The 23,397-nt window shown below is 49.3% G+C and overlaps 1 protein-coding gene across 1 annotated transcript; it reads right to left on the minus strand.

Moving 5' to 3' along the window:
* Positions 1–950: 950 nt before the first annotated feature.
* On the minus strand, positions 951–23,135 carry BU24DRAFT_340622 (acetyl-CoA synthetase-like protein; the record flags this gene model as incomplete). The annotated part of the gene is made up of 11 exons (XM_033523233.1): positions 951–3,140; positions 3,192–3,308; positions 3,361–6,791; positions 6,842–10,079; positions 10,128–11,047; positions 11,095–15,174; positions 15,223–15,412; positions 15,459–18,689; positions 18,751–21,660; positions 21,711–21,901; positions 21,968–23,135. 11 exons carry the CDS (start codon positions 23,133–23,135, stop codon positions 951–953), a joined length of 21,666 nt encoding a protein of 7,221 aa, XP_033388626.1.
* Between the last annotated feature and the right edge of the window lie 262 nt (positions 23,136–23,397).

Here is a 23,397-nt window from a genome sequence, read left to right on the forward strand (position 1 = left end):
CGGTGGAACCGACAGAGAAGAATGACAAGGCAAGGTAAGGCGTCACGGCAAGGGAGGCCAAGTTGGTCAACCAACCAACCAGCAAACGTCACAATCTGGGGTTGATTTGCAGCCAAACTTGCCCATATATGCGGGGTGTGGGATACGAGTCGGCAAGAGGCCCCCGTACGAGGAAGATCATCCTTCCCCAGTTTTTGTTCATGGCTCCTCTCCACTATGAGTATGATCAGGCACTCGGAAGAGGGCACATTGACAAAGACCGAGGTTCCTCTTCCCCGACATTCACGCCGAGTCGTGGGGGTTTTAAGAACGGCGTTAGAGTTTGTAACTAATTAGTAGATAGACAACGAAAGCGGTGAATACAATCGGCAAAAGTCCTGTAGATGGGGTGATGTCAGATTATCGGTTCGCGGGGTAGATCAATCCGATGCCCAAGTTGGGTAAAAGAGCGACATCAGCATTTCGGAATACCTAAAACGCGTTGATGTCAGGTAGATCTTGATGTTACTCGTAAATGTTGAGTTAAAGTGATCCACTGAAAATCGGTACACCTTCCTGAATACACTTCGTCAGATAAGTACTGGATACCATTCAACATGAACCGACCACTGTGAAGTTAGTCAAGTAGTTGCAAGTCTTCACGCATGACTTCATCCATCACTACATGTGGAATAGCAAGATAATTGAAAGCAGAGCATACCGCACCAAGAGATGTTGAGAACAAATAATTCACTAAATAACAAATTAAAGACTTGAGACTTGATGACTAGATAAAATAGGAAAAACACGTTTAAAAGACAGAAAAGCTTCAGACAATAACATCAATAGAAACCAGCGCCATATACCAGAACACCGAATCAGACCCGTACATAGGAAACCGCCCATATCTCTGCGCAAATGTTACCACCTTTCGGAGATGATCAATTTATTCTTCATCCACAACTTTGCCATTACTTTCCCTTCCCTGGGTCCGTCTTGGTTCGGCTCAACCCTATCTTCTTCACTAGGGCGCCGATTCCACTCTCTCTTCTTTCAAGTTTCTTGATGTCATCCCTCTTCGGTCGAGCCTTCTCTCCCCATGGGCTCATCTCTTCCATCTCAATCTGCTTGCGTCTCTCAACAGCCAGCAAACCGACTTGTTCATTGAAAGACGACTTGTCAATCAAATCCTCGACCCTAATCTTCAGGTGATCCTGATCGAGAATGGATGCTACTTGGGCCAACCCCATAATATCTCCGCCAAGCTCGAAGAAGTTTGAATTCAATTCGAGGGCGACGGGCTGTCCATTTTCGTCGCGGAGAATCTGTTCCCAGGCTGAGCGAAGTTTGGCAGCAAGGGTGTTGACCTCGTGTTTCGAGAGACCAGTGTCATTGGGTAAGGTTACTGGCTGTTTCTCTGTTGATTTCTTGACGCTCTTCTCGGAGTGAAGGGTTGTAGAACTCTGGGAGGTGAGTTCGGATGGTGACGGCATCAAGGTATAGGGGTCCTCCCCGAAAGTTATCGCGGTTGCGCAAAGCATATCGAAGACGTTCTGTGCGTAATCCGCCGTGATGGTACTGTTTGGCGCGTATGTCAGGGTGACTTCAAGTTGATCTCCCCCACGATGCGTGGAAAGAATGGAGAAGTCGGCGAAGTCTTCCTGCGATCCCACAGCGCCCACCTTGTATTCGATGCCACCAAGCTGAAGAGTGGCATCATCCGAATGGATGTTTTGGTTATGCTGGACCACACTAGAAAAGTTTGTCCAATCCGGCCAGTCTGTGCAGTTGCGCGTTATCTCTCTGAACCCGAGAGACTCATATGGCATATTCGAAATCTGCTGGTCTTGAATGTATTCCAGCAGATGCAGTACCGTCCATTCGGGGCGGTATACCACGCGTACAGGGACCATGTTGATGCATGGTCCGATTATGCTCTCAACGTTTGGCACTCCACTGTTTCGGCCTGAGATGAGGTGGCCGAAAACAATGTCGCTCTTACTTGCGATACGCGCCAGAGTAGATGCCCATGCCGCTTTGATGACTGTAGCGACAGTAATGTTGATATGCGATAAGGTTGGCACTGTCAATGTTTGCTTGAGAGTAACAGTTCTTCCGGCCGAACGCTGATAGTTTGGACCATAGCGATTGACGACCTCGGTCATCTTGGATCCACGTAGCACCTCACGCCAATGGTCATGGGCACCAGCGACGGTCTTAGCAGATTCCCGGACATAGTTGCCAAAGCTGGGTGCAGAGGAGATCGGAAGGCCATTGTACCCAGCTTGAAGCGCACCAAGGATCTTCGGCAGACAGAAACCATCGTATTGCGCGTGAGACAATCGCATGAAGATACGATAGTGCTCGCTCTTCTTCTGCTTAGCAACCACGAATTGGACAAAGGTCTCACCAAGTCGAGGACCGTGCTCACGATCCTTCTGGCGAAGCTCTTCAGTGAACTCATCTAGCTCAAGGTCTGTGTCTTGGAAAATGAAGTCGGGCTGCAGCTTCCTCAGTACGACCTGTAGGAAACGATCGCCGTATGGCACAAAGACGGTTCGCAGAATGTCGAAAGCCTGCACTATGCGGAAGGCGGTTTGCTTTAGCTTGCGAAGATCCAGAGGCCCACTGCCATCAAGATAGAAGTAGTTCAGCATCCATCTCGACTCAAGCAGAGTGCCAGTGATGGCAAGAGATTGGAAATCGGTCACAGGAATAACATCAGAAATGCCACCCTTGAAGACTTGTACTTTGGAGATGACACTGTCAACGTTTGGATCGCCAAGTAGTGAGACGGACTTAGGATCCTCGTGAATTGTGGTTACTCCAGCCGGTCGCGAAAGCTTTTGTCGTTTCTGGCTTGCAGCTCTCTGAGGCGGAACTGTGTTCTCGAGGCCGGAAGTGAAACCCTGCCATTTGTTGAACATTTGTTCCTTCTGTTCTTTCTCGGTGCCGGGCGAACTTGCGTGCTGAGATTGATCTTCGTCCAGAATAGCTTGTTCGGAGACGATAGATTGGAAGTCTCTCCAAGCGGAAGCAGTCCTATCTCGAGATTGCCCTCCCAGCTTCGAGGAGCTTGCAACAGCTTCTTTGATAGAAGCTGCATCTCCTCCGGCCTGAGACATGACTTGGTCGATGACTTCACCAGCCACACGGACAACCTACGCCAATTAGCTCAAGCCTTCTAAACACTGGCGTCTGATGAAACTTACCCTTGCCATATCGGCAAACGTTGGATTCTTGAATACGTCGGCCACCGTCATAGACAGACCTTCTTCTCTTGCTGCACCGACAAGCCGCATTGCGACAATACTGTCGCCTCCCAATTGCTAAGGGACTGTCAGTTTTGATTGGAGGCGATTTAAGAAAGTAAGTACTTACGAAGAAGCTATCTTCGTTACCAATAGAATCCTCCACCATATCCAGTAACTCGCTCCACAATGACAACAACTTCTTTTCGACAAAATCGGGTGGCACGGATTTAAGAGCTTCGGTTGCCATGACTCCTGCCGCTGCGACCATATCCGCAGCAATGTTGATCCTGCTCTCAGTATCGCTGGCTACGCTTAATCGCCTGGATCGTATGGACCCTGTTTCGAGATTCGGGCGGCCTCTCATTGAGTGTGATGCCTTGCGTGTGATCATACCAACCATTTGGTTAGTCATACTATCGACCGTTGCAGCTGCCGGCGTTGGGGCAAATTTGTTCTTTGCAAGCATTTGATCCACGATTTGAGGTACCATTTCAGTCACGATAGAACGTATCAAGCCTGACCAATCTCCAGAAGCTGCAGAGGCTGACGGCGCAGGTGTGGGCAACTCAATCTTAGGCACTGGCGGTAGCGAGTATTCTGGTTCAGGCCTTTCAAAACGTGGTGTCGACTTCAAAGATCTTAGAGGCGGTCGAGGCATTGAGTTTCGTTGCGACTGAGGTGGCTTTTCGGAGATTGCAGCGTCGAGTTCGGCAATCGTCTGACTCTCGTCATTGAGTATTTGTATGAGTATCTTGGCCATTGTCTCGGAGATATTGTTGGCCACATCATCTGATACTGAGTCCGTCCAATATGCAAAGCGTACGCCTTCATCATTGCGACTTGTATCAATGTTTACCGTGATGGCAAATTCACTTGGATCATGTACGTCCAACATGTCAAACTCCACGCTCGAGTCCACGCCATCGTTCGGGATGGCAGCACCCTGGTTTTGTACAGAGACTGCAGTGTTGAATAGCGCCTTTCCGGAAAGGCCAAGATCATGCTGGAACTGAGCAAGAGAGCAATGTTGATGCGGAATGCTCTCAATGAAATCGTTCTGGACTTTCTGGAAGATCTCTAGAAGAGATTGACCCCTTGACAGTTGTGTGCGCGAGACCAACATATTGATGAAAGCTCCTACGGCATTTTGGATGTTTTCAACGGGTATATTCCTCCCAGATGTGAGATATCCATAGCAGACGTCAGAGGATCCCGTGAAGGTTCGGAGAACCATCGACCAAGCAGCAAGCATAATGTTGGACAGAGTGACACTGTTCCTCTCTGCAATCGCATGAAGCTCTGAGAATCTATCGAACTTGAGATACAACGAATGCAGCTCCCTCTGTTTCGATGAGTGTTGTGGGGTTATGGGGAAGTAGCATGGCTGGAGCCCACGCAGTTGGTCCTTCCAGTACTGTATCGCCTTTTCTGCGGGCTGGCTACGTATGTACTTGATGTAATCGCTGTAGAGTGGGCCCTCATCTTCTGCTAGTCGTCCTTCATACGCATCTTCAAGATCGCGACGAATAACAGCGTGCGATCCACCGTCTATGACTGCGTGGTTGATTTCCATCTTTACAAATGTTTTGCCAGAAGTTGTCTGGATGATGGCAAATTGATGAGGCAAACGCGGCTTCTTGGCCCCGTTGAGGTCCCTGTACTTGATGCTCTTCAGCTTGCTCTTCAGCTCGGAGTCCTTGCAGGAGTATGTGACGACGCCACTGTCGGGAGATTTGATGACAATCTGATCAAAGACGCCACCTTTGCAAACACTGTCAACGAATGACGTACGCAAAGCAGGATGGCGGTCGACAACCTTCTGCCATGCAGATGCAACTCGGGATGCGTCCACCTTCCCATGCTTGGACTTGATTTCGAACGCAGAATACGATAGGTATGACTCTGGGTCTTTGATTTGGCTTAGGATCATTCCCTCTTGCATGGATGCGCAAGGGTAGATATCTTCAACTTGGTTATACGAGCTGATACCTGCGTTGGAGATGGACTTGATGACCTTGCTAAGCCTGTCGTATGACTCCAATGGCAACAACGGGAAGTCCGAAATTGTCGGCTGAGGATTGTCAATGTCTCCTAGATCGGAAACAATTTCCTCCAGCGTGCGTTGACATTCAGCAATCCAGCGGCGAATTCCTTTTTGGTTCTTCATCCAGCGGTTGTACATGAAATTGAAGGTAATTTCACCTTGAGCGACTGCTGCAGAAATTTCGAACAAAGCAGGGCGCGCAGTCTTTATGCCCAAATCAGACATTTCAGCCTCTTGCTCTTCGGTAAACTTGAGGGGTTTGAAGAGAGAGTCTTCAGCTTCAAGTTGTTGCATCTTGCCAAGGTAATTGAATAGAATCTCTATTGGTTCATGCTGGGCAAAACGTTCCTTGCCGTCGCTGGTAAGATATCGATGGGCATAGTAGGGGCGTCCGTTGTCGACAATATTTCGTCTCAGGTCCTTCACTTTTCGTACAGTCTGCACCACATCATCCTCCTCTTCAGAGATGGAAATTGTGACAGGATACATCGTGGTGAACCAACCAACGGTCCTAGAGAGATCGAGATTGCTCATTTCCCAGGTTTCGCGACCGTGCGTCTCATTGAAGACGGTTGGGACACGCCGGTTGATGAAAATACGGGAGAAAGAATGAATGATGGCAGACACAAAAATGTCTACGACATCGGTCCTCAGCACTTGATGATTATTTAACGCCTTCTCCGCAATTGAGCCAGTGATCGAGAATGAATCCCGTTCCACGTCGCCATAGACGTTGCGGCGCTTATCCAAACCCCAGAAGGCGATATTGGCCGGTTCGACTTCTAGTCTCTGTTTCTTGACAGACTCTATCTGAGCAGGGTCTCTCGCATGCGATGCTTGTCTTTGAACCCAATATTGGAAAGGAAGTGCGCTCTGAAGTGTCGTGGAGGCAGAATTCAGGCACTCTTCAAAATCATCAAGAATGATGCGCCAGGAAACAACATCGACGACTAGATGGTGAGCGACGATGAAGAGTATTTGTCCGTCGTCCTTGGTATTGAACATTTGAACTGCAAACAGCGGCCCTTGAACAATATCGAGGGACTTTTGGACGGACGATATCAATGAAACAACATCGGCCAAGTCGTTGACCTGATGGATGTCCAGGCTGTACGTTCCATCGACGGTGCTTGGGATGGTCTGTACCCAATCGCCTTCAGCGTTCTTTGAGAAACGAGTACGAAGCATTGAATGTCGCTTTACGATTTTCTCAGTGACATTCTTGAGAAGTCCACTATCGACATTTCTTGAAAGTTGCAGTGTAAAGGATTGGTTGAAGTGAGAGTCCTTTTCATCTCCAATGGATTTGAAATAGAAATTCTGGATCGGAGAAAGTTCGAATGGCTCATCGTACTTCTCAGTTCCCTCAACTGAACTAAGGCCGGCCTCAGTAATTGACTCTGCAAGCGTAGCCAGAGATTTACTGCGAAGGACTTGGTTCAATGAAAGATTGATCCCCTCCTTTCTTGAACGAGCAAGTAGTTGCATTGCAGTGATCGAGTCACCACCAAGAGCTAGATACAACATCAGTTTCTTGCATCATGAAATAAAATGATTTACTTACAGAGCCATGATTTGTTCAGCTTGACAGTCCCAATAGGAATATTCAGCGTCTTGGCCCAAATTGACTGAAGTTTCTTTGCAGTAGCAGACGCAGGTATCATTGGCTCGGAAGCACTCTCTGAATCCAGTATCTCGCGATATTGAGCGTCGTCCATATTCTCCAACCAGGAGACAGCCTGCTTCCTGTCAAGCTTAGCTGAAGCCAAGGTCGGTATCTTGTGCACCGCGATCCACACAGTCGGCACCATATATGAGGGGACCAAGTCGCTCAGCCTCGTTCTTGCCTGATTGATTTGCTTTAGGGTCTCCGGATCTGCCAATGGTATGTTCCATGGCGGACCATTAGTCTCGGGTTGCGGAGTTGCGTGAAGGCTAAGGATTGCAGTGAGTTTCTTCTTGCCCGGTCCAGCCTTTGGCATAAGTACCACAGCCTGTTTGACAGCCTTGTCCGATTGCAAGTGGTGTTCTATTTCTCCAAGTTCCATACGTTGGCCTGCTAGCTTCACTTGATTGTCTTTGCGGCCGATGTAACATAGAGAACCATCTGATGCGTACTGTACCAGATCTCCAGTGCGGTAGATGCGCATGTCTGCGTTCAATGGCAAAAGGGCCTTGGCGAACCGAGGATTATAGATAAAAGACTCTGCGGTTTTGACTCGGTTGTTCAAATATCCCCTCGCGAGAAGTGGTCCTTCGATACACAGCTCTCCAACTGCACCGACTGGTGCCAACTTGTTAGGATCGTTAGGATCGACGATCCAGGATCTACCGCTGCTGAGTGCATGTCCGATATTGGAGGTGCCTCGCTGCTCGGACACATTTTCGTTAGCAACGGCAACAACAGATCCCTCAGTTGGGCCGTATGCATTTAAAAGGTCCAGTCCAGAAGCCCACTTTTTGATTGTTTCTGGTGTGAGAGCTTCGGCTCCAGAAGCAAATGTCTTTAATGTAGGCACCGCCTCTGGGCAATCGATGACATTTGCCACAGATGGAGTGAGACATGTCCAACTAGCCTTCAGGCGATTGATCGCGGAAGTAATGTCGGTAGTGCGCTCCTCTTCTGATGGGATACAGACAGTAGCACCGCATGTCAACGATGTGAGGATCTCCATGACAGATGCGTCAAAGACAAAGGATCCAAACTGGAAGACGCGAGATGATGGGTGGATATGAAGTGCCTTGCATATGGCAGCAGAACTTGAAGCAATGGCTCGATGCTCAATGACAACACCTTTAGGCAATCCTGTGCTGCCTGATGTGTATAGCACGTAGCATATGTTTTGGGGCTTGCCACGCAAGGGAATTGTACCTTGTCGGCTTGGAAGTTGTTGAATTGATGCCTCGCTCACAGGAAGAACTCTTTCTACTACGTTTTTGAAATTTTGCTCATAGACGGTAGAACAAAGGATGATCGATGCGTTGCAGTCCTGGATGATTTGGCGATGTCGTATCGCTGGATGCTCGGGAGAGAGCGGTACATAAGCAGCACCGCTGATCAGAATCCCCATGATTGCCACAACTGCCCATTTTGATTTGTCGACGCACAATGGAACCATCTTTTCGGGACCTGCACCCATCTTGATGAGCTCCTGTGCTAAGCCTGAAGCATGATCACAGAGCTCGGAGTAGGTAAAATCGCCGTCAAAAGCGGACACGGCAACTTCATGTGGCCTAGTCCTTGCCTGTTCCAAGAATATTTCATGGATGGTCTTTTCGACAACTACTGGCTCTTTTGAATTCCAGTCGCGTAGGAGCTGGACATCTTGGTCGCTCATCACGCGTACATCGCTAACTGAATTGGCCAGCGTGAGTTGCCCAAGAATGGAACCGAACTGGTAGATGATTCGTTCGGTCTGCCACGATGAAATTGTGTTGGCATCATAGTAAGCCGTGATCTCCACATTGGAAGATGCCACCTTACATTCAACGACCAGTGGATAGGTGAAGTAATTTGTTTGGATACCGTTATTGTGGAACTTCCACATAGAACTTTCCGGTTCCTGGCCGCCTGTCTGAATTGCAAGCAGGTTCTGGAAATCACAAGCAGCAGAAGTGTCCTGGTCAATACGCTTGATTTCCGACAGCCCAACATGCTGATGGGGAATGCGGTCTGTTGAATTTCGGGCTATGCTTTGTAGCAAAGCCAGAGTTGTCATTGACGGGTCGACCTTGACACGGGCTGGGACCGTTGTTAGGGTTGGTCCACATATTTCAGTGACTCCAGGCACGGCGATATCGCGGCCAGTGATAGTCTCACCAAAAACGACATCGTCGCTTCCTGTGTATGTGGCCAAAAGAAGAGCCCAAGCTGCTCGCACAATTGTTGACGCAGTAATATCAGATGGCCGTTGATGGGGTAGCGTGGCGGTGTGCTGCAGGACTTGTCCATTCGGTGTAGTGTCTGGCCCCGACGCATGCGACCGCTGTGGAAACTGATAGGGAGATGAGCCTGCCAGGTTATCCTTCCAAAATCTCGTCGAAGTTTCACCGTTCGCGTCTTGCAGGTATTTGATGAACTTGTTATAGGATACCTTTGGAAGATTGCAGAGACCTTGCTGGTAAATCTGTTCAACTCTTTGTAGCATGAAAGGAAGGCTCCAACCATCATATAGCGCATGATGGAGGGTCCAGACGAAGTAGCACTCGTTGTGCTCAGTTTTAACGATAGTGTAGGCTGACAATTGGCCACCAACATGTGACGGGACCTGGTTTGTAACCCCTTCAACCTGCTCGAGAGATACAGATTCGTTCCAGGAGATGGGATCTTCCATCAATACCACCTGTACGAAGCTTCCCGTCTGTGTTTGAGTAATACGCGTACGTAGGAGATCTATTTCTTGCACTGCTTTGTCCCATGCAGCCTTGAATTTGGTAATGTCGATGGATGGCGAGAGCTCGAGAACATGTTGCGCGACGTAAGCACCTGGCTGTTTGACTGATAACGTAACAAATGCTTCCTGCAACGGACTTGCGGGATATGCATCTTGGATAGTGTTTTGATGAACACGGCATTGAGATGCTAGTTCGCTGATCATCTCGCCCCTAGGAAAGGTTGAACCCAACAATTCAAATGCATCAATGGCTTTGTCGATCTTGACGCTCTGACCTGATGATCCACACTTGGCTGCTAAATCGGAGATCTTGGGGCTGTTGAATACATCGATGACAGAGAGTTCAAGGCGCTCCGCCTGTGCAGCCGCAACAAGACGCATGGCAGCTACAGAGTCACCACCAAGGCGCTGAGGTTTGTTAGTCGATATCATGAGAATGCGGAGTTCGAACCTTACAATAAAACTATCGTCTGCTCCAACAGCCGAAGCTGATAAGTTGAGAACTGTGCACACAAGCTTCTGGAGTTTCTTTTCGGTCTCAGTTGCCGGCTTCCTCTTATTACCTGCACTTGCCAGCCTATACGGCGCTAGGGTTTCTTTGGTGAGATTCTGGACAAGCGTTCGAAGGCGGTTCCGATCCAGTTTGCCAGCTGATGTCCACGGCATCTGGGTAATCGGGAAGAAAATCGAAGGAATCATGTATCTAGGCAATACACTGGCAACTCCATTCTCAGTAGCCTTGCAAAGATCTCGCAGGTCATCTGATAGAGGCAGAAGCAACTCGTCAGCAGCGGGTTGCTCAGATGAGGCGGGCTGAATTGCGTTCGCCATGTCTCGTCGATTTTCCCCATCCAATGCAAAGAAGACAGCCAATGCTTTTGCGGAGGAGCGGCTCGCCGGGGCTACTAGTTCTACTGCAGACTGTACGCCTTCCGGCAACGTGTTCTTGACGTGGAACTCTATCTCTCCCAGTTCGATTCTCTGTCCATTCAATTTGATCTGAGTATCTTTGCGACCGACGAATTGAATACTACCATCTGGATTCTGTCGAGCAAGATCACCAGACTTATACATAGATGTGGTGTAGAAGCCTTCGTTGGTAGGAAGACTTGCTGTCCATGCGGGATTTCGAATGAACACCTTTGCAGTTTTCACTGGGTCACCAAGATACCCACGGGCAGCAGTGTGTCCTTCAATTACTAGTTCTCCCGCACTTCCTAGCGGCATCAATTTGTCATGGTTGCGTGGATGTACAATCCAGAAGCGACAGCCTGAAGGAATGCCAATATTAGCAGGATCAGTATTGAGGATGACGCTATCGAAGGTTGACTTCGTGCCAGCACTCGCGAAAACAGTGGTCTCAGTAGGACCGTAGCCTGATCATAGTTAGAATCGCGCGCCAATCATAGTCAAAGATACATACCATTGATGAAATTCGTGGTGGGAGCCCACTTCGTGATGATCGGGGCTGGGACTGCTTCTCCACCTGACACCAATGTTTTCAAGTGAGGTAGTCTCTTCGGATTCATGGTACCAAGAACTGATGGGGTGAGGAAAGACCAAGTAGCTTTGAGCTTGTGCATCGAGCCAGCGGGATCATTTATTCTGTCATCCTCGCTAGGAACGCAGACTGTTGCTCCAACAGTGAGCGCTGCTAGAATCTCGGCACAACTGGCATCAAAGGTATAGCTCGCGAATTGGTAGGTCCGAGATGTTGAATCTATGCTCATGATTCGGGTGAATGAGGCAGCGCTGGTACAGAAAGACTGGTGCGGGATTATTGTGCCCTTGGGGGCTCCCGTTGTGCCTGAGGTGAAGAGGCAGTATGCAGCATTATCCGGTGTAACATTTGAATGCGCTTTCAGTCCCTTGGATAAGGGAAGTTTATTGATCGCCATTCTGTCAACAATCACTGCACTGTGAGCGACCTCACTCGCTCGCGGATGATAGTTTCTCGAGCAGAGAACAACTTTCGCGCCCACGTCGCCGATGAGTTGGCGAAGTCGCCCAGGTGGATGCTTTGGATCAAGAGGAACATAAGCGCCACCGGCTTTCATGATCGCAATCATTGATACGATGGCCCATGATGACTTCTCGAATAGAATCGGGACGAAGGTTTCGGTGGTGACACCAAGGTTGTTGAGATGGATCGCCAATCGATTCGTCACTTCATCAAACTCTTGGTACGTAAAGGTCCCGTCCCAGCCTTCGACGGCCTTCGCAGATCGGGGGCGGAGCAGAGCTTGTTCTGAGACCAGATCATGTACACATCTGCGAACAGGAGCGGGAATTTCGCTGTTCCACTCCATGATCTTATGCAGACTTCCTTCTGTGCACATTTCCAGCTCCCCTATAGTTAAGTTCTTATCTGTATTTGTGACAATGTCTGAAAGAACCTTTTCAAACGTTTGAACCATATTCTCCGCATGCGAGGGGCAGACCTTGTCCTTCCAAAAGCCAAAGTCGACTGTCGTACCCTCATCAGAAACATCCGCATTCACCGTGATGTGGTATTCTCCAGGATCAGCAGCTTCAACATTCTCATATACGAGGGCAGTCTTTTCAGGGTCCCTCGCAAGTTGGCGTCGCTGGAAAGTAAACACAGTGTTAAATAAGGATGGAAGCTGAAGTTCGTGTTGTACATCTGCGAGGGAGCAGCTTTGATGGGCCAATGCATCGACAGAGTCATTCTGGAGTTTCTCCAACAATACCTGAATTCTAGTATCATCAGAAAAGGTGAGCCTACAGATCATCATATTGACGAAACATCCGGCTGCCTCTTCGATATTGCGGACTGGGATGTCGCGGCCCGAGGATACAACTCCGAAGGAAATATCAGAAGCTCCAACGTAACAGTGCAAAACCAGCGTCCATGCAAGCTGCAACACGTTTGAAAGCGTGACTCCCTGCTTCTTACAGAAGGCTTGGAGTGCAGAAGCGTTGGAGAGATGAACTTCGTAAGACCCGAGCTCATGAGGTTCTGGCTGAGAATCTTGTAGTGTAGGGAAGAAACAAGGCTCAACACCTGACAGATACGACTTCCAATAGCTCACATCAACATCTCGAGAGCTCGAGAGGATGTGAGCAATAAAGTCACTGTACAGAGGACCGGCATCTGCGCGGGAGATTTTGCCTTCGTAGGCTCGAGCCAGGTCGCCAAGAATGTTTGGTATCGAGCTACCATCGCAGATGGCATGGCTCATCTCAAGTCTGACCCATACGCTATCGCTCACGGTTTTGCAGATTGTCAAGCGATGAGGGGCGTTGAACTCCCGATAGTCTACAGCCTGCTGTGATCGTAGAATCTCCGCAGCATTATGATCGTCACAATCCAAGATCCACGAAATACGACCTGCTCGGTCTTTGAAAACAATCTGATCCATCAGCCCGGTTTTGGATAGGCTCTCGATGAATACTGTTCGCAAAGCCGGATGGCGGTGCACGACAATTTGCCATGCTTCTGCAATCTTGCGGGGGTTGACTGGTTTTCCAGGAATTGTTGACCGAACTTCGAAAATACAGTAATATGCATAAAATTCGGGGTGCTTTAGTTGCGAAAGCAATATACCCTGTTGCATTGGCGAAGCTGGATAAATGTCTTCGATGTCATTGATGGTTGTTCCAGTTGGAAGAACTGTGTTTAGTTTCGATACCCCGTTGTAGGAGAGGGGTAACAACTTGAAGTCACTGAGTGTTGGCTCAGGTCGCACTTGGAGTAGCTCTTCAACTGCATCCACTAGAGTCTGGCGGCATTGCGAGATCCACTCTTTGATCTCTGCCTGGCGCTTCATATGTCGATTGAATCCGAACGATATTTTGATGGTACCTTGTGTCACCAATGCTGTAACCTCGAATAGAGAGAAGCGAGGAACATCCGGGCCGACGTCAGATGTTGAGATTCCGTCCATTTTCTGCAGCAGCGAGTCTTTGCGTTCAAGATTCTGCATCCGCCCAAGATAATTGAAAGCTACCTCGGCGGGCCAGTGGCCGGCGAAACGTTCCTCGCCTTCCTGTGTAAGTAATCGGTAAGAAAAGTAAGGACGTCCCTTGTCTGGTATTCTTTCACGGACGTCTTTAACCCAACGAATTGTGCTTACGATATCCGTAGGTTCATCGGCTAGCACAGGGAGATGTATCGGAGTCAGGGTAGTAAACCATCCGATTGTGCGGGAAAGATCTTGCTTGACATCAAATGGTTCGCGACCATGACCTTCGTTGTGGATTGTGATATTCGAGCGGTCTTGGAACACCTTGCGGAAAGACTCGAGCAAAGCAGCGATGAAAACATCGAGAGGCTCCGTTGCTAGAGCGTCATGGGCTCCCAACAGAAGCATAGAATCCTTGGGACTCAGCTCGATTTCTTCGGTAATGACATCGGAGTTGATGTTTGGTCTCCCATCCATTCCCCAGTAATCGAAATCAGCTGGTGGAATTCCCTGCGTGGGTAGAACCTTTCGGGCAGTGTCTTGCTTGGCTTGGTCTAATTGTTGCTGAGCCCAATTATGGAACGGCAAACTTTGAGGTGGTGGTTTGACACCATTCAACAAACTCTGAAGATCTTCGAGGACAATTCCCCAAGAAACGACATCAATGATTAGATGATGAGCGACAAGAGCGATAGCTTGGGTGAAAGTATCGTCTACCTCAAAAAGGTCGACGGAGAATGTAGGGCCGGTGGTGATATCTAGCGTAGCTTGGCTCTCATCCGTGATTTTTCCAATCGTATCATTTGAAGCCGTCGGTACTGTGTGATGGCGTAGCCTGAAAGACCCAGGAATATCTTTTATGATTTGTTGTCGCCAGGTCTTTGATTCATCTGTTCTGAATCGAGCGCGAAGCATTGGATGTATAGTTACGAGCGATGCTAAAGCCGCTTCAATTTCTTGCAGCTCGAATGATCGCGAGAGACGAAGAACCACGCTCTGGTTGAAGTGATTGTACACGCTTCCTGCAGCAGAGAAGAAGACCTTCTGAATTGGAGTTAAGTCAAAAGGCAGATTGTGCTCCTGCGTTTTGCCATCTGACGCACTGTCGTCTTGGGAGACTGAGACCTTTGAGGCCAACGCCGCTATCGACTTCGAACGTATAATGTCCTGGACAGTGATTGCAAGTCCCTGAGCTCGACATTGCGAAGATACCTGCATTGCGGCAATCGAATCGCCGCCAAGATGCAAGAAGCTCTGATTCAGTCGGATATCCTCTGGAGGAAGATTCAGGACATTGGCGAAAATGGCCTGCAGTTTGCTCTCCACGGTGTTGACTTCTTCCTTCGGCGCTTCAAGGCCAAGTGTGGAGATGGTGCGGTACATATCCTTGTCCATCTGCTCCAACCATTGGACGACTCGTCTGCGGTCCATTTTACCTGATGGCATAAGTGGAAAAGCGGACACGGCAATCCATAGCGAGGGGACCATATATGCTGGCAATCGCTCACATACGCGATCTCGAATTGCAGCAATATTGAATGTCGCCGTTTCAGTAGGTAACAATTGCAGTTCAACGCCTGTTAAATTAGCCAAAGAATGCTTAGTATGACATTGACACTGTTTACCTGGATTCTGGGTCATTGAAACATTGTGCAATGACACAACACCAACAAGGCGTTTAGCACATGGGCCAGCTGTCGGCACAGCTGCCAAAGCATTTTGAACTGATACATCCTCAATGAGGTGATGTTCAACTTCTGAAAGTTCAAGGCGCTGCCCTCGAACCTTTGTCTGAGAGTCCTTGCGACCAAGGTACTATTCTGACTTAGCACAGGCATCTCCATCCGAGGGTATTACTTACAAGTAGGGTGCCGTCTTCATTGTACTTCACCAAATCGCCGGTTTTATAGATTCTGCGAGACTTCAGTTCGCCCGCACGAGCTCCCAACGACCATTTAACCTCGCCGATGAACGACTGGCTTGTCTTCTCTGGATTGTTTAGGTAGCCTGCGCCGACACCACCGCCCTCAAGCAGAAGTTCTCCTACCGCGCCCATTGGCACGAGAACATTGTGATTATCCTTGGATACCACCCATCCACGAGCAGTAACAGCTCTTCCTAAGTTATTTGGCTTAGTGGAAGGTGCCATGATGTTGACTGTAGCAATAGCACTACATTCGGTTGGGCCGTATCCGTTTCCGAGGGTGACGCGCTCTGCCCATGTGAGAAGATCTTGCTGTGACATTGCCTCTCCAATCAGTACAAGGCTCTTTAGGCCTGGTACTTGAGATGGCTGCATCATTCTGACGACCGAAGGTGTGAGAGTCGCCCAATTGATTCTCATGTTGTTGATCACCCCGGTGAGGTCATTCGTTCGGGATGCTTGGTCCGGAACACAGACCGTACCACCCAACATCAATGTGCTGAAAATCTCGATCAGGCAAGCATCAAAGGTGTATGAAGCGAACTGAAGCACGCGTGATGTCTCATTTATGCCCATTGCGGGAGCAAAAGCAGTGGAACTTGAAACCCAGTGGCGATGGTTGATGACTGCACCCTTGGGTTTTCCGGTGGACCCTGACGTGAAGAGAACATATGCAGGCGAGTCGCTATCAACGTAGGGCAATGAGACAGATCGCCCAGTTTGTTGATTCGTGGTGTCCCGGTTCACTACCAACGTCTTGCAAGGGATTGATTGGCAGAGCTTTTCGTGTTGGGCAGCGCAGAGAACCAGCTCAGCTTTGACATCGCCAATGATCTCACGAAGACGGAGAATTGGTGCTTCGAAGTCCAAGGGCACGAACGCAGCACCTGCTTTCATAACGGCCAGCATAGCAATGATGGTCCAGCCGGACTTGTCGAAACAAAGAGGAATAAACGCGCCTGGTTTTACACCTTGTGATATCAGTGTTGAAGCAAGACGAGTTGCGCGCTCATCAAGCTCCTTGTAGGTCATGACGCTTATGTCCCATGCATCGATGGCGACAGCAGATGGGCGGAGTATGGCCTGATCTTGCAATATTGCGTCGTGGATGCATTTATTGACCACATTGACAGGTCGTTGATTTTGCGACGAGATATACTCTTCATCAGTTGGTCGCAACAGGACGAAGTCAGAAAGAGGTTCTTGGGCGGCTTCATGAGAGTTGAACCTCTGAAGAATGAAATCGAACTGTTGCAAAAGTCGCTCCACGAGCCAAGAGGAGATAACCTGGGGGTCATGGTGTGCTTCGATGTGCACCTTGCCTTGAGTGACAGTACAGTTGAAAATCAACGCGTAGTTGAAGAAGTTGGTGCCAATAGTACCAGTGCTTTGCAAGTTCCACAAACCTCCTTCAGGATCTTTCATGCTATCACCTGCAACAATTGCAAGCAGACTCTGGAAATCGCACGCGACAGCCGTATCGGAGCTCAGCTTTCGGATGTGCTGCAGACCGGCGAACTGGAATGGGACCGCAGCCGATGACTGTTGTTGGACCCTCTGCATGTACTCCTGAATGGTCAACTGGCGATCAAGCTTGATCCGCATTGGAGAAGTTGTGATTGTTGCACCAATGATATCTTCCACATCAGGAACCGGGACGTCGCGACCACTATTAGTCTCACCCCAAAGAACGTCGTCAGATCCCGAGAATGTAGCCAATAGCAAGGCCCACGCGGCCCTGATCATGGATGGCATTGTGATATCCGCACCGGCCCTGCGAGATATAGAAACATGATGTTCAATTTGATTCGATGCCTGGACCTTGTAGTCTGGGTTGGGTAGCTGGGGGAATTGCGGTGCAGTAATGCTCTCGAAGAGAGAAAGCCAGAATTCATCCGACTGCTTTGCATCAACAGTAGCGAGATACTTGATAAAGCGAGAATATGGAATGGAGCCCGCTGACTCAGGGCTATCGCGGCTATTGTAGAGTGTCTCCACTTTTTGCAGAAGTGCAGGCAAACTCCAACCGTCATATACAGCATGATGAGCGGTCCAGACGAAGAACGGCGAGGAGGTGTCCTCCCCCACGATAGCGTAGCTCGCCAGAGGTCCGCCATGCTTCGCTGGCAGTTGTCGATGAGATTCTTTGATGTCTTGTAGGTCATCAAAAGTGAGCCACTCAGCTCCCTCGCGAATGACGATCTGTAGGAAGCCGTAGTTCTCGACATATATGATGCGTGTTCTCAGAATTGCCTCAGAAGCAATAGTCTTGTTCCACGCTTCACGAAACTTCTGTAGGTCAACGTCACGCGGGAGGCGGTAAATTGTCTCAGCAACATAAGCACCAGGTTCTTTAGTAGACAGTGCGATGAGTCCCTCCTGAAGACGGCTGCAGGGATAGATGTCAACGATTGAATCGGAGAAAACACCACATTCCGCGGCGGCAAAGTCAATAATGCGACGCCTGTCGCTTTCTGAAACAAGTTCGAAGGGAACTGTATCGAATGAGGACTGTGCAGACAGCTCATCGGAGGAAATCACGGTAGCGTTCGCTGCCATATCAACAAGCTTGGGGTGGGCGAAGATGTTGGCAACGGAAAGAACAATGCCGCTCTTACGACTTGCAGTCACGAGCTTCATGGCGCCAATTGAGTCACCACCAAGACGGAAGAAAGAGTCGTCGGCTCCCACTGCGTCTGGTCCAAGGTTGAGAATGTCTGACCAGATTCGGGAGAGCGTACACTCAACATCACCTGAAGGTGCACGTCCACTCTTGCCAGCGAGACGGAAGCTCTGCATGTCCTCGTCCTTGATGCCCTGCGCGAGCTGTCGAAGGATTTTACGATCGAGTTTGCCAGAAGTAGTCATTGGCATGTTTGTCACGGGCACAAACATTGATGGAACATAGTATGCTGGAAGGGCTGCTGAGAGGGCTTGTTCCATCTGCTTCGCCACGACTCGAAAAGTTTCCGTCATTTCACCTATGGCAGAGGTCGTGTCATTCACTGAACCAGTTGGCTCTTCAGTCAAACACAAGAAGCCAACAAGGGCTTTTGTGGCTTTTGCGCCTGTGAATTTCACAAGCTCAACGGCAGACTGAGCTTCAGCAGGTAGATTGAGTTTAAGATGGTGTTCAATCTCGCCCAACTCAATGCGCTGTCCATTAAGCTGTACACCCCATTAATTAGTTTCATGTTACATACCAACAATTCTGAATAGGCATGCTTACCTTGACTTGATTATCTTTGCGACCAAGATACATCATCTCTCCTTCAGAGGTATAGTAAACGAGATCGCCAGTGCAGTAGAACCTGCGCCCTGTTGACCCATTTGCCGCGGCCCACTCCGGGTCCGTGATGAATGCCAGAGTAGTCTTCTCGGGATCATTGAGATATCCCCGACTCAGTATGGGACCCTCAATGAGCAGCTCGCCCTTGCAACCGATTGGCACAAGCCTGTTTCTGTTGTCTGGGTCGACGATCCAGGAGACACTGCCAATTGCTCTTCCTATATTCGTTGGCTCGCTGCCGTGCTTGAAGTCCTTCCAAGCCGAATTGATGGAGGCCTCACTGGGCCCATATTGGCCGTGCAAGTGTACATGCTCACTCCATTGCTCTACCACGGCTTTTGTGAGGGCCTCACCACCCAAGGCCATTCCTTTAATGGAAGGGACCTCGGCGGGATTAAGTAGAGCTGCCACTGTGGGAGTAAGATCCATGAAATTGGCACCTAGCTCGGCGATAGCATTGGGCAGATCGTTCATTCGTTGCTCTTCGGACGGCACGCAAACACAGCCGCCACGTTGAAGAGTGGTGAACATCTCTTCGAGGGAGTTATCAAAGGTGTAGCTTGCAAATTGCAAGAAGCGCGACCCTGGTCCAATTCCTAGATTCGCACCATGAGCATTTGCACTGGTGACCATAGCGGCATGCTCGAGCACGACGCCTTTTGGTCGGCCAGTGCTGCCACTTGTAAAAATAACGAAAGCTGGATTTTCTGGTCGGACAGTTTCACATGCTGGCCGCGAAGAGGTATCTGTGTCTGCCAAGTCGTCCAACAGCACCGAATCGACAATGATCACATCCGGTACGACGTCTTCGAATAGTTCAGAGCGTTCGGCTGAAGTCAGCACAACTTGTGCTTGAGTGTCTTCAACTCGAGACTCAAGCGCTGGTTTAGGGTGCTTAGCATCCAAGGGTACTGCAGCGCCACCAGCCTTCAGTACGGCGAGCATAGAAACAACTGCAAAAGTGCTTTTATCGAAGCATGTGGGGACGAACACCTCTGGGCCAATGCCCAGCTCTACCAAATGGCGAGCCAGCCGCTCAGCAACAACATCAAGTTCGGCATAAGTGTAATCGCCATCAAAACCACGAACGGCGGGGGCATCTGGCTGGGATGCTACCCAAGAAGCAAAGCGCTGATGAACGCATTCATGGAGGGTCTCTGGCATCACGTTCCAGCCAAGTATCTGCTGCCACTGCTTCCCGCTCAGATGATCAAGACTTGCAATACTTTCTTCAGCGTGGAATACGATATTCTCCAGAGCTCGGACAAAGGTGCTTGCCACATTAGCAGCTTGACCAGTCGTAAGATGATCAGACCAGAAGTCGAGATCGACCAGGGCTGCTTCCTCGGCTATCTCGATGTTCAGTGACACTGGATACTCCGTCGGGTCGTAGATGGGCGCCACTTCTCTGAACTTTAGTCCACCTTCTTCAGAAGGAGACTCGGGAGGAAGCTTTCGGTATGACAATGCTGTATTGAACAGATTGGTACCAGACAAGTTGAGAACGTGCTGAACCTCCGCAAGAGAAGAGTGTCGATGGGGCATGGTGTCCAAATAGTCCTGTTGGACACCGCGAAGGATATCCAGCAAGCAATTTGAACTGTCTGTGAACTGTACTCGACAGACCAAAGTATTGATTAGTGGCCCCACCAACTCTTCGACGTTTGGAATGGTATCCGAGTCTCTTGCTGAAGTAAGATATCCAAATGTTACGTCTTTAGATCCGACATAGGAGCTCAGCGTCAACGCCCAAGCTACGTGGAAAATATTTGAAAGTGTAATGCCATTCTTGTTGCAAAATGACTGCAAATCGAGAACACTCAGATTCCCGAAATCCAGACGGAGCGATTGAAGACGTCTCTGGTCTGGAATCAAATTGTCATTGAGGATAGGGAATGAGCAGACCTCACTACCGGTAAGGTAGTTCTTCCAGTAATCCAAGCTGACATCAGCCGATTGATCTTGGAGAAGTTCGATATAGTCGCTGTAGATAGGTCCATTTGGATCGAGTGATCTAGCATATGCCTTGCGCAGATCGGAGTAGATAATGCTCATGGAGTGACCGTCCATGACAGCATGGCTGATTTCAAGGCCGCAGAATACTCGGCCATCAGATGCAGTGCAGATAGTAAAGCGATGTGGGGGGCTTCTGCCATTCTCATAGCTTACCGATCGCTGCTCGTTGATGATGCGCAAGGCTTCTTCCTCACTTGCGCAATTGAAATATGCAATGTTTGGATCCGCCCGCTTCAGCACAACTTGATCGTATAGGCCATCGTCTCCACCAATGTTCTCTAGAAAGATAGTTCGCAGAGCTGCGTGGCGCCGAACGACGTCTTGCCATGCTTCTGCAATTCTCTGAGGCTCAACCTTTCCGTTAGAGATGATGAATTCATGTACTGTTGCAGCAGCATAGAATCCAGCATCCCTGTTCTGAGAGATGAGCAGTCCTTCTTGCATACTTGAGCAAGGATAAGCGTTCTCGATCTCCGCTGCAGGGATGCCGATGTTTGCCAACCGATTTATCATCGATTGGAATCGATCATCCGTAAGTGACAGTAGTGGGAAGTCGCTAAGAGTTGGGGTGGGAGACAGTTCCATCAAGCTATTAATCATTTGAGGGAATATCTGCGAACATTCAGAGATCCATCGCTGGATACTTTCTTGGTGCTTCATGTGACGATTGAAGGTGAAGGCGAACTTGAGTCGTCCCTTGAAGACGATGGCGGAAATCTCAAAAAGACCAAAGCGTGGTGCATCGTGGCCAACATCAGCAGTGCCACCAGCTTCGCGAGTCTCTCCCGCCATACTTTCCAATGGCTGTAGAAGGGCATCGGTACGCTCCAATTGCTATGGTTTTGTTAGAAAATAAAGTAAAAGACTGCAAAGTGGGCACTCACTTGGTACTGCCCAAGATAATTGAAGGAGATCTCCATGGGCCAGTGGCCCTTGAAGTACTCTTGGCCTTCTACTGTCAAACATCGCTTTGCAAAGTACGGCCTTCCGTTGGCTGGAATTTGTCTTCGGAAGTCTTTGACTCGGCGGACTGTCTCGTGTAGATTTTCTGAAGGCTGTGCAAAGACAGGGTACACTATTTTCACGAATGAGCATTCCATCCAAGTGATCACGTTGGGGAGAGGGGCGGGGGGTCATTTACCTGTCGTGAACCAACCAACTGTGCGTGATATGTCTAGGTCAGAATTCCATGGTTCGCGCCCATGGCCTTCATTGAAAATGGCAGGCACGGGGCGATCAGTAAACACTTTTGACCACGACTGAATCAAACTGGCAAGCAGTACTTCAATAGGTTCAGTCTTCATCGCTTTGTGACAATCGTTAAGGAAGACAGAGGTAAGAGCTGAGTCAATTTCAAAGCTCTCGTGACCTGCATTGCCGTATGTGTTGGCTTTGTGCTCAATTCCCCAATATGAAAAATCGAGTATTGGAAGATCAACCGGGGGCAAAACCTTGTCGACCTTGAGAGTCTGCGCATGGTCCTTTTGCATTTGAGCCCAGCTCTGGAAAGGCAATGCTGGAGGGAGTAAGGTACCGCCACGTAAGATTTCCTCTAGTTCTTCGAGGAGCAATCTCCAAGTGACTAAGTCAATGACGAGGTGGTGCCCGACAAGGAAAGCATGTTGCTCTCCGTTATATTCGAACAGATCTGCAGCAAAGAGTGGTCCTGTTTCATGGTTCATGCACTTTTGTGAGTCCTCGATCATAACGTCTATCTCTTTCTTGGTGGTAACAGATTTGTGTCGGAAGCGATATGAGCCCGCCACATCGTTTGTTAGTCTCTGCTTCCAACCGTTCTCACCAGTAAAGGAAAAGCGAGCCCGAAGCATCGAGTGTCGCGATACCAGCTGTTCAACGGCAGATTGAAAAGACTGACTCGTAGTCTTCTCGCGAACCCGTAGATAAAATGACTGGTTGAAGTGGCCATGCCCTTGGTTTGGCAGTTGAAACCAAGATGCTTGTATCGGCGTAAGATCAAACGGAGATTCCATTTCTTCGGCGATGTTGTCCGAAATAGTTTTGATCTCTTTGACAGCCGCCGCAAGCTGAGGAATGGATTTACAACGGAGGATCTCTTGTACCCCTAGTCCGATCCCCTTTTTGCGGCAATGTCCCATGACCTGCATGGCGGAGATAGAATCGCCGCCAAGAGAAAGGAAGGCCCGGTCAAGAGAAACTTGCTGCTCTGGAAGGTTCAGAACATGAGCCCAGATTGAGCGCAACGTACTCTCAATCTTGTTTTTGGGGTCTGCAACCGTTTCCGAAATTTCACTTGCGGGAATCGCGCGGTGATAGGTGTCAGCGTCCATATCTGTGAGCCATACTGACACGCTCTTTCTATCCAGTTTTCCAGACGTCAATTTGGGTAGCATTGAAACTGCAATCCAGACGGTAGGAACCATGTACAGGGGCAGGCGCTCAGCAACTCTGCTCCTGATCTTTTCGATCTCCAAGTCCATGGACTGTTTTTCGGATCCGTCGAAGAGCTCCAAGGGGGTACTGCCCTTGGTGTTTTCGGCAGTAAGAGATACAACGGCAACTAGTCTGTCCTTACAAAAGCCGCCTTTGGGC

This window comes from Aaosphaeria arxii, assembly GCF_010015735.1.
Source record: "Aaosphaeria arxii CBS 175.79 unplaced genomic scaffold BU24scaffold_2, whole genome shotgun sequence".
NCBI classification, from domain to species: domain Eukaryota; kingdom Fungi; phylum Ascomycota; class Dothideomycetes; order Pleosporales; genus Aaosphaeria; species Aaosphaeria arxii.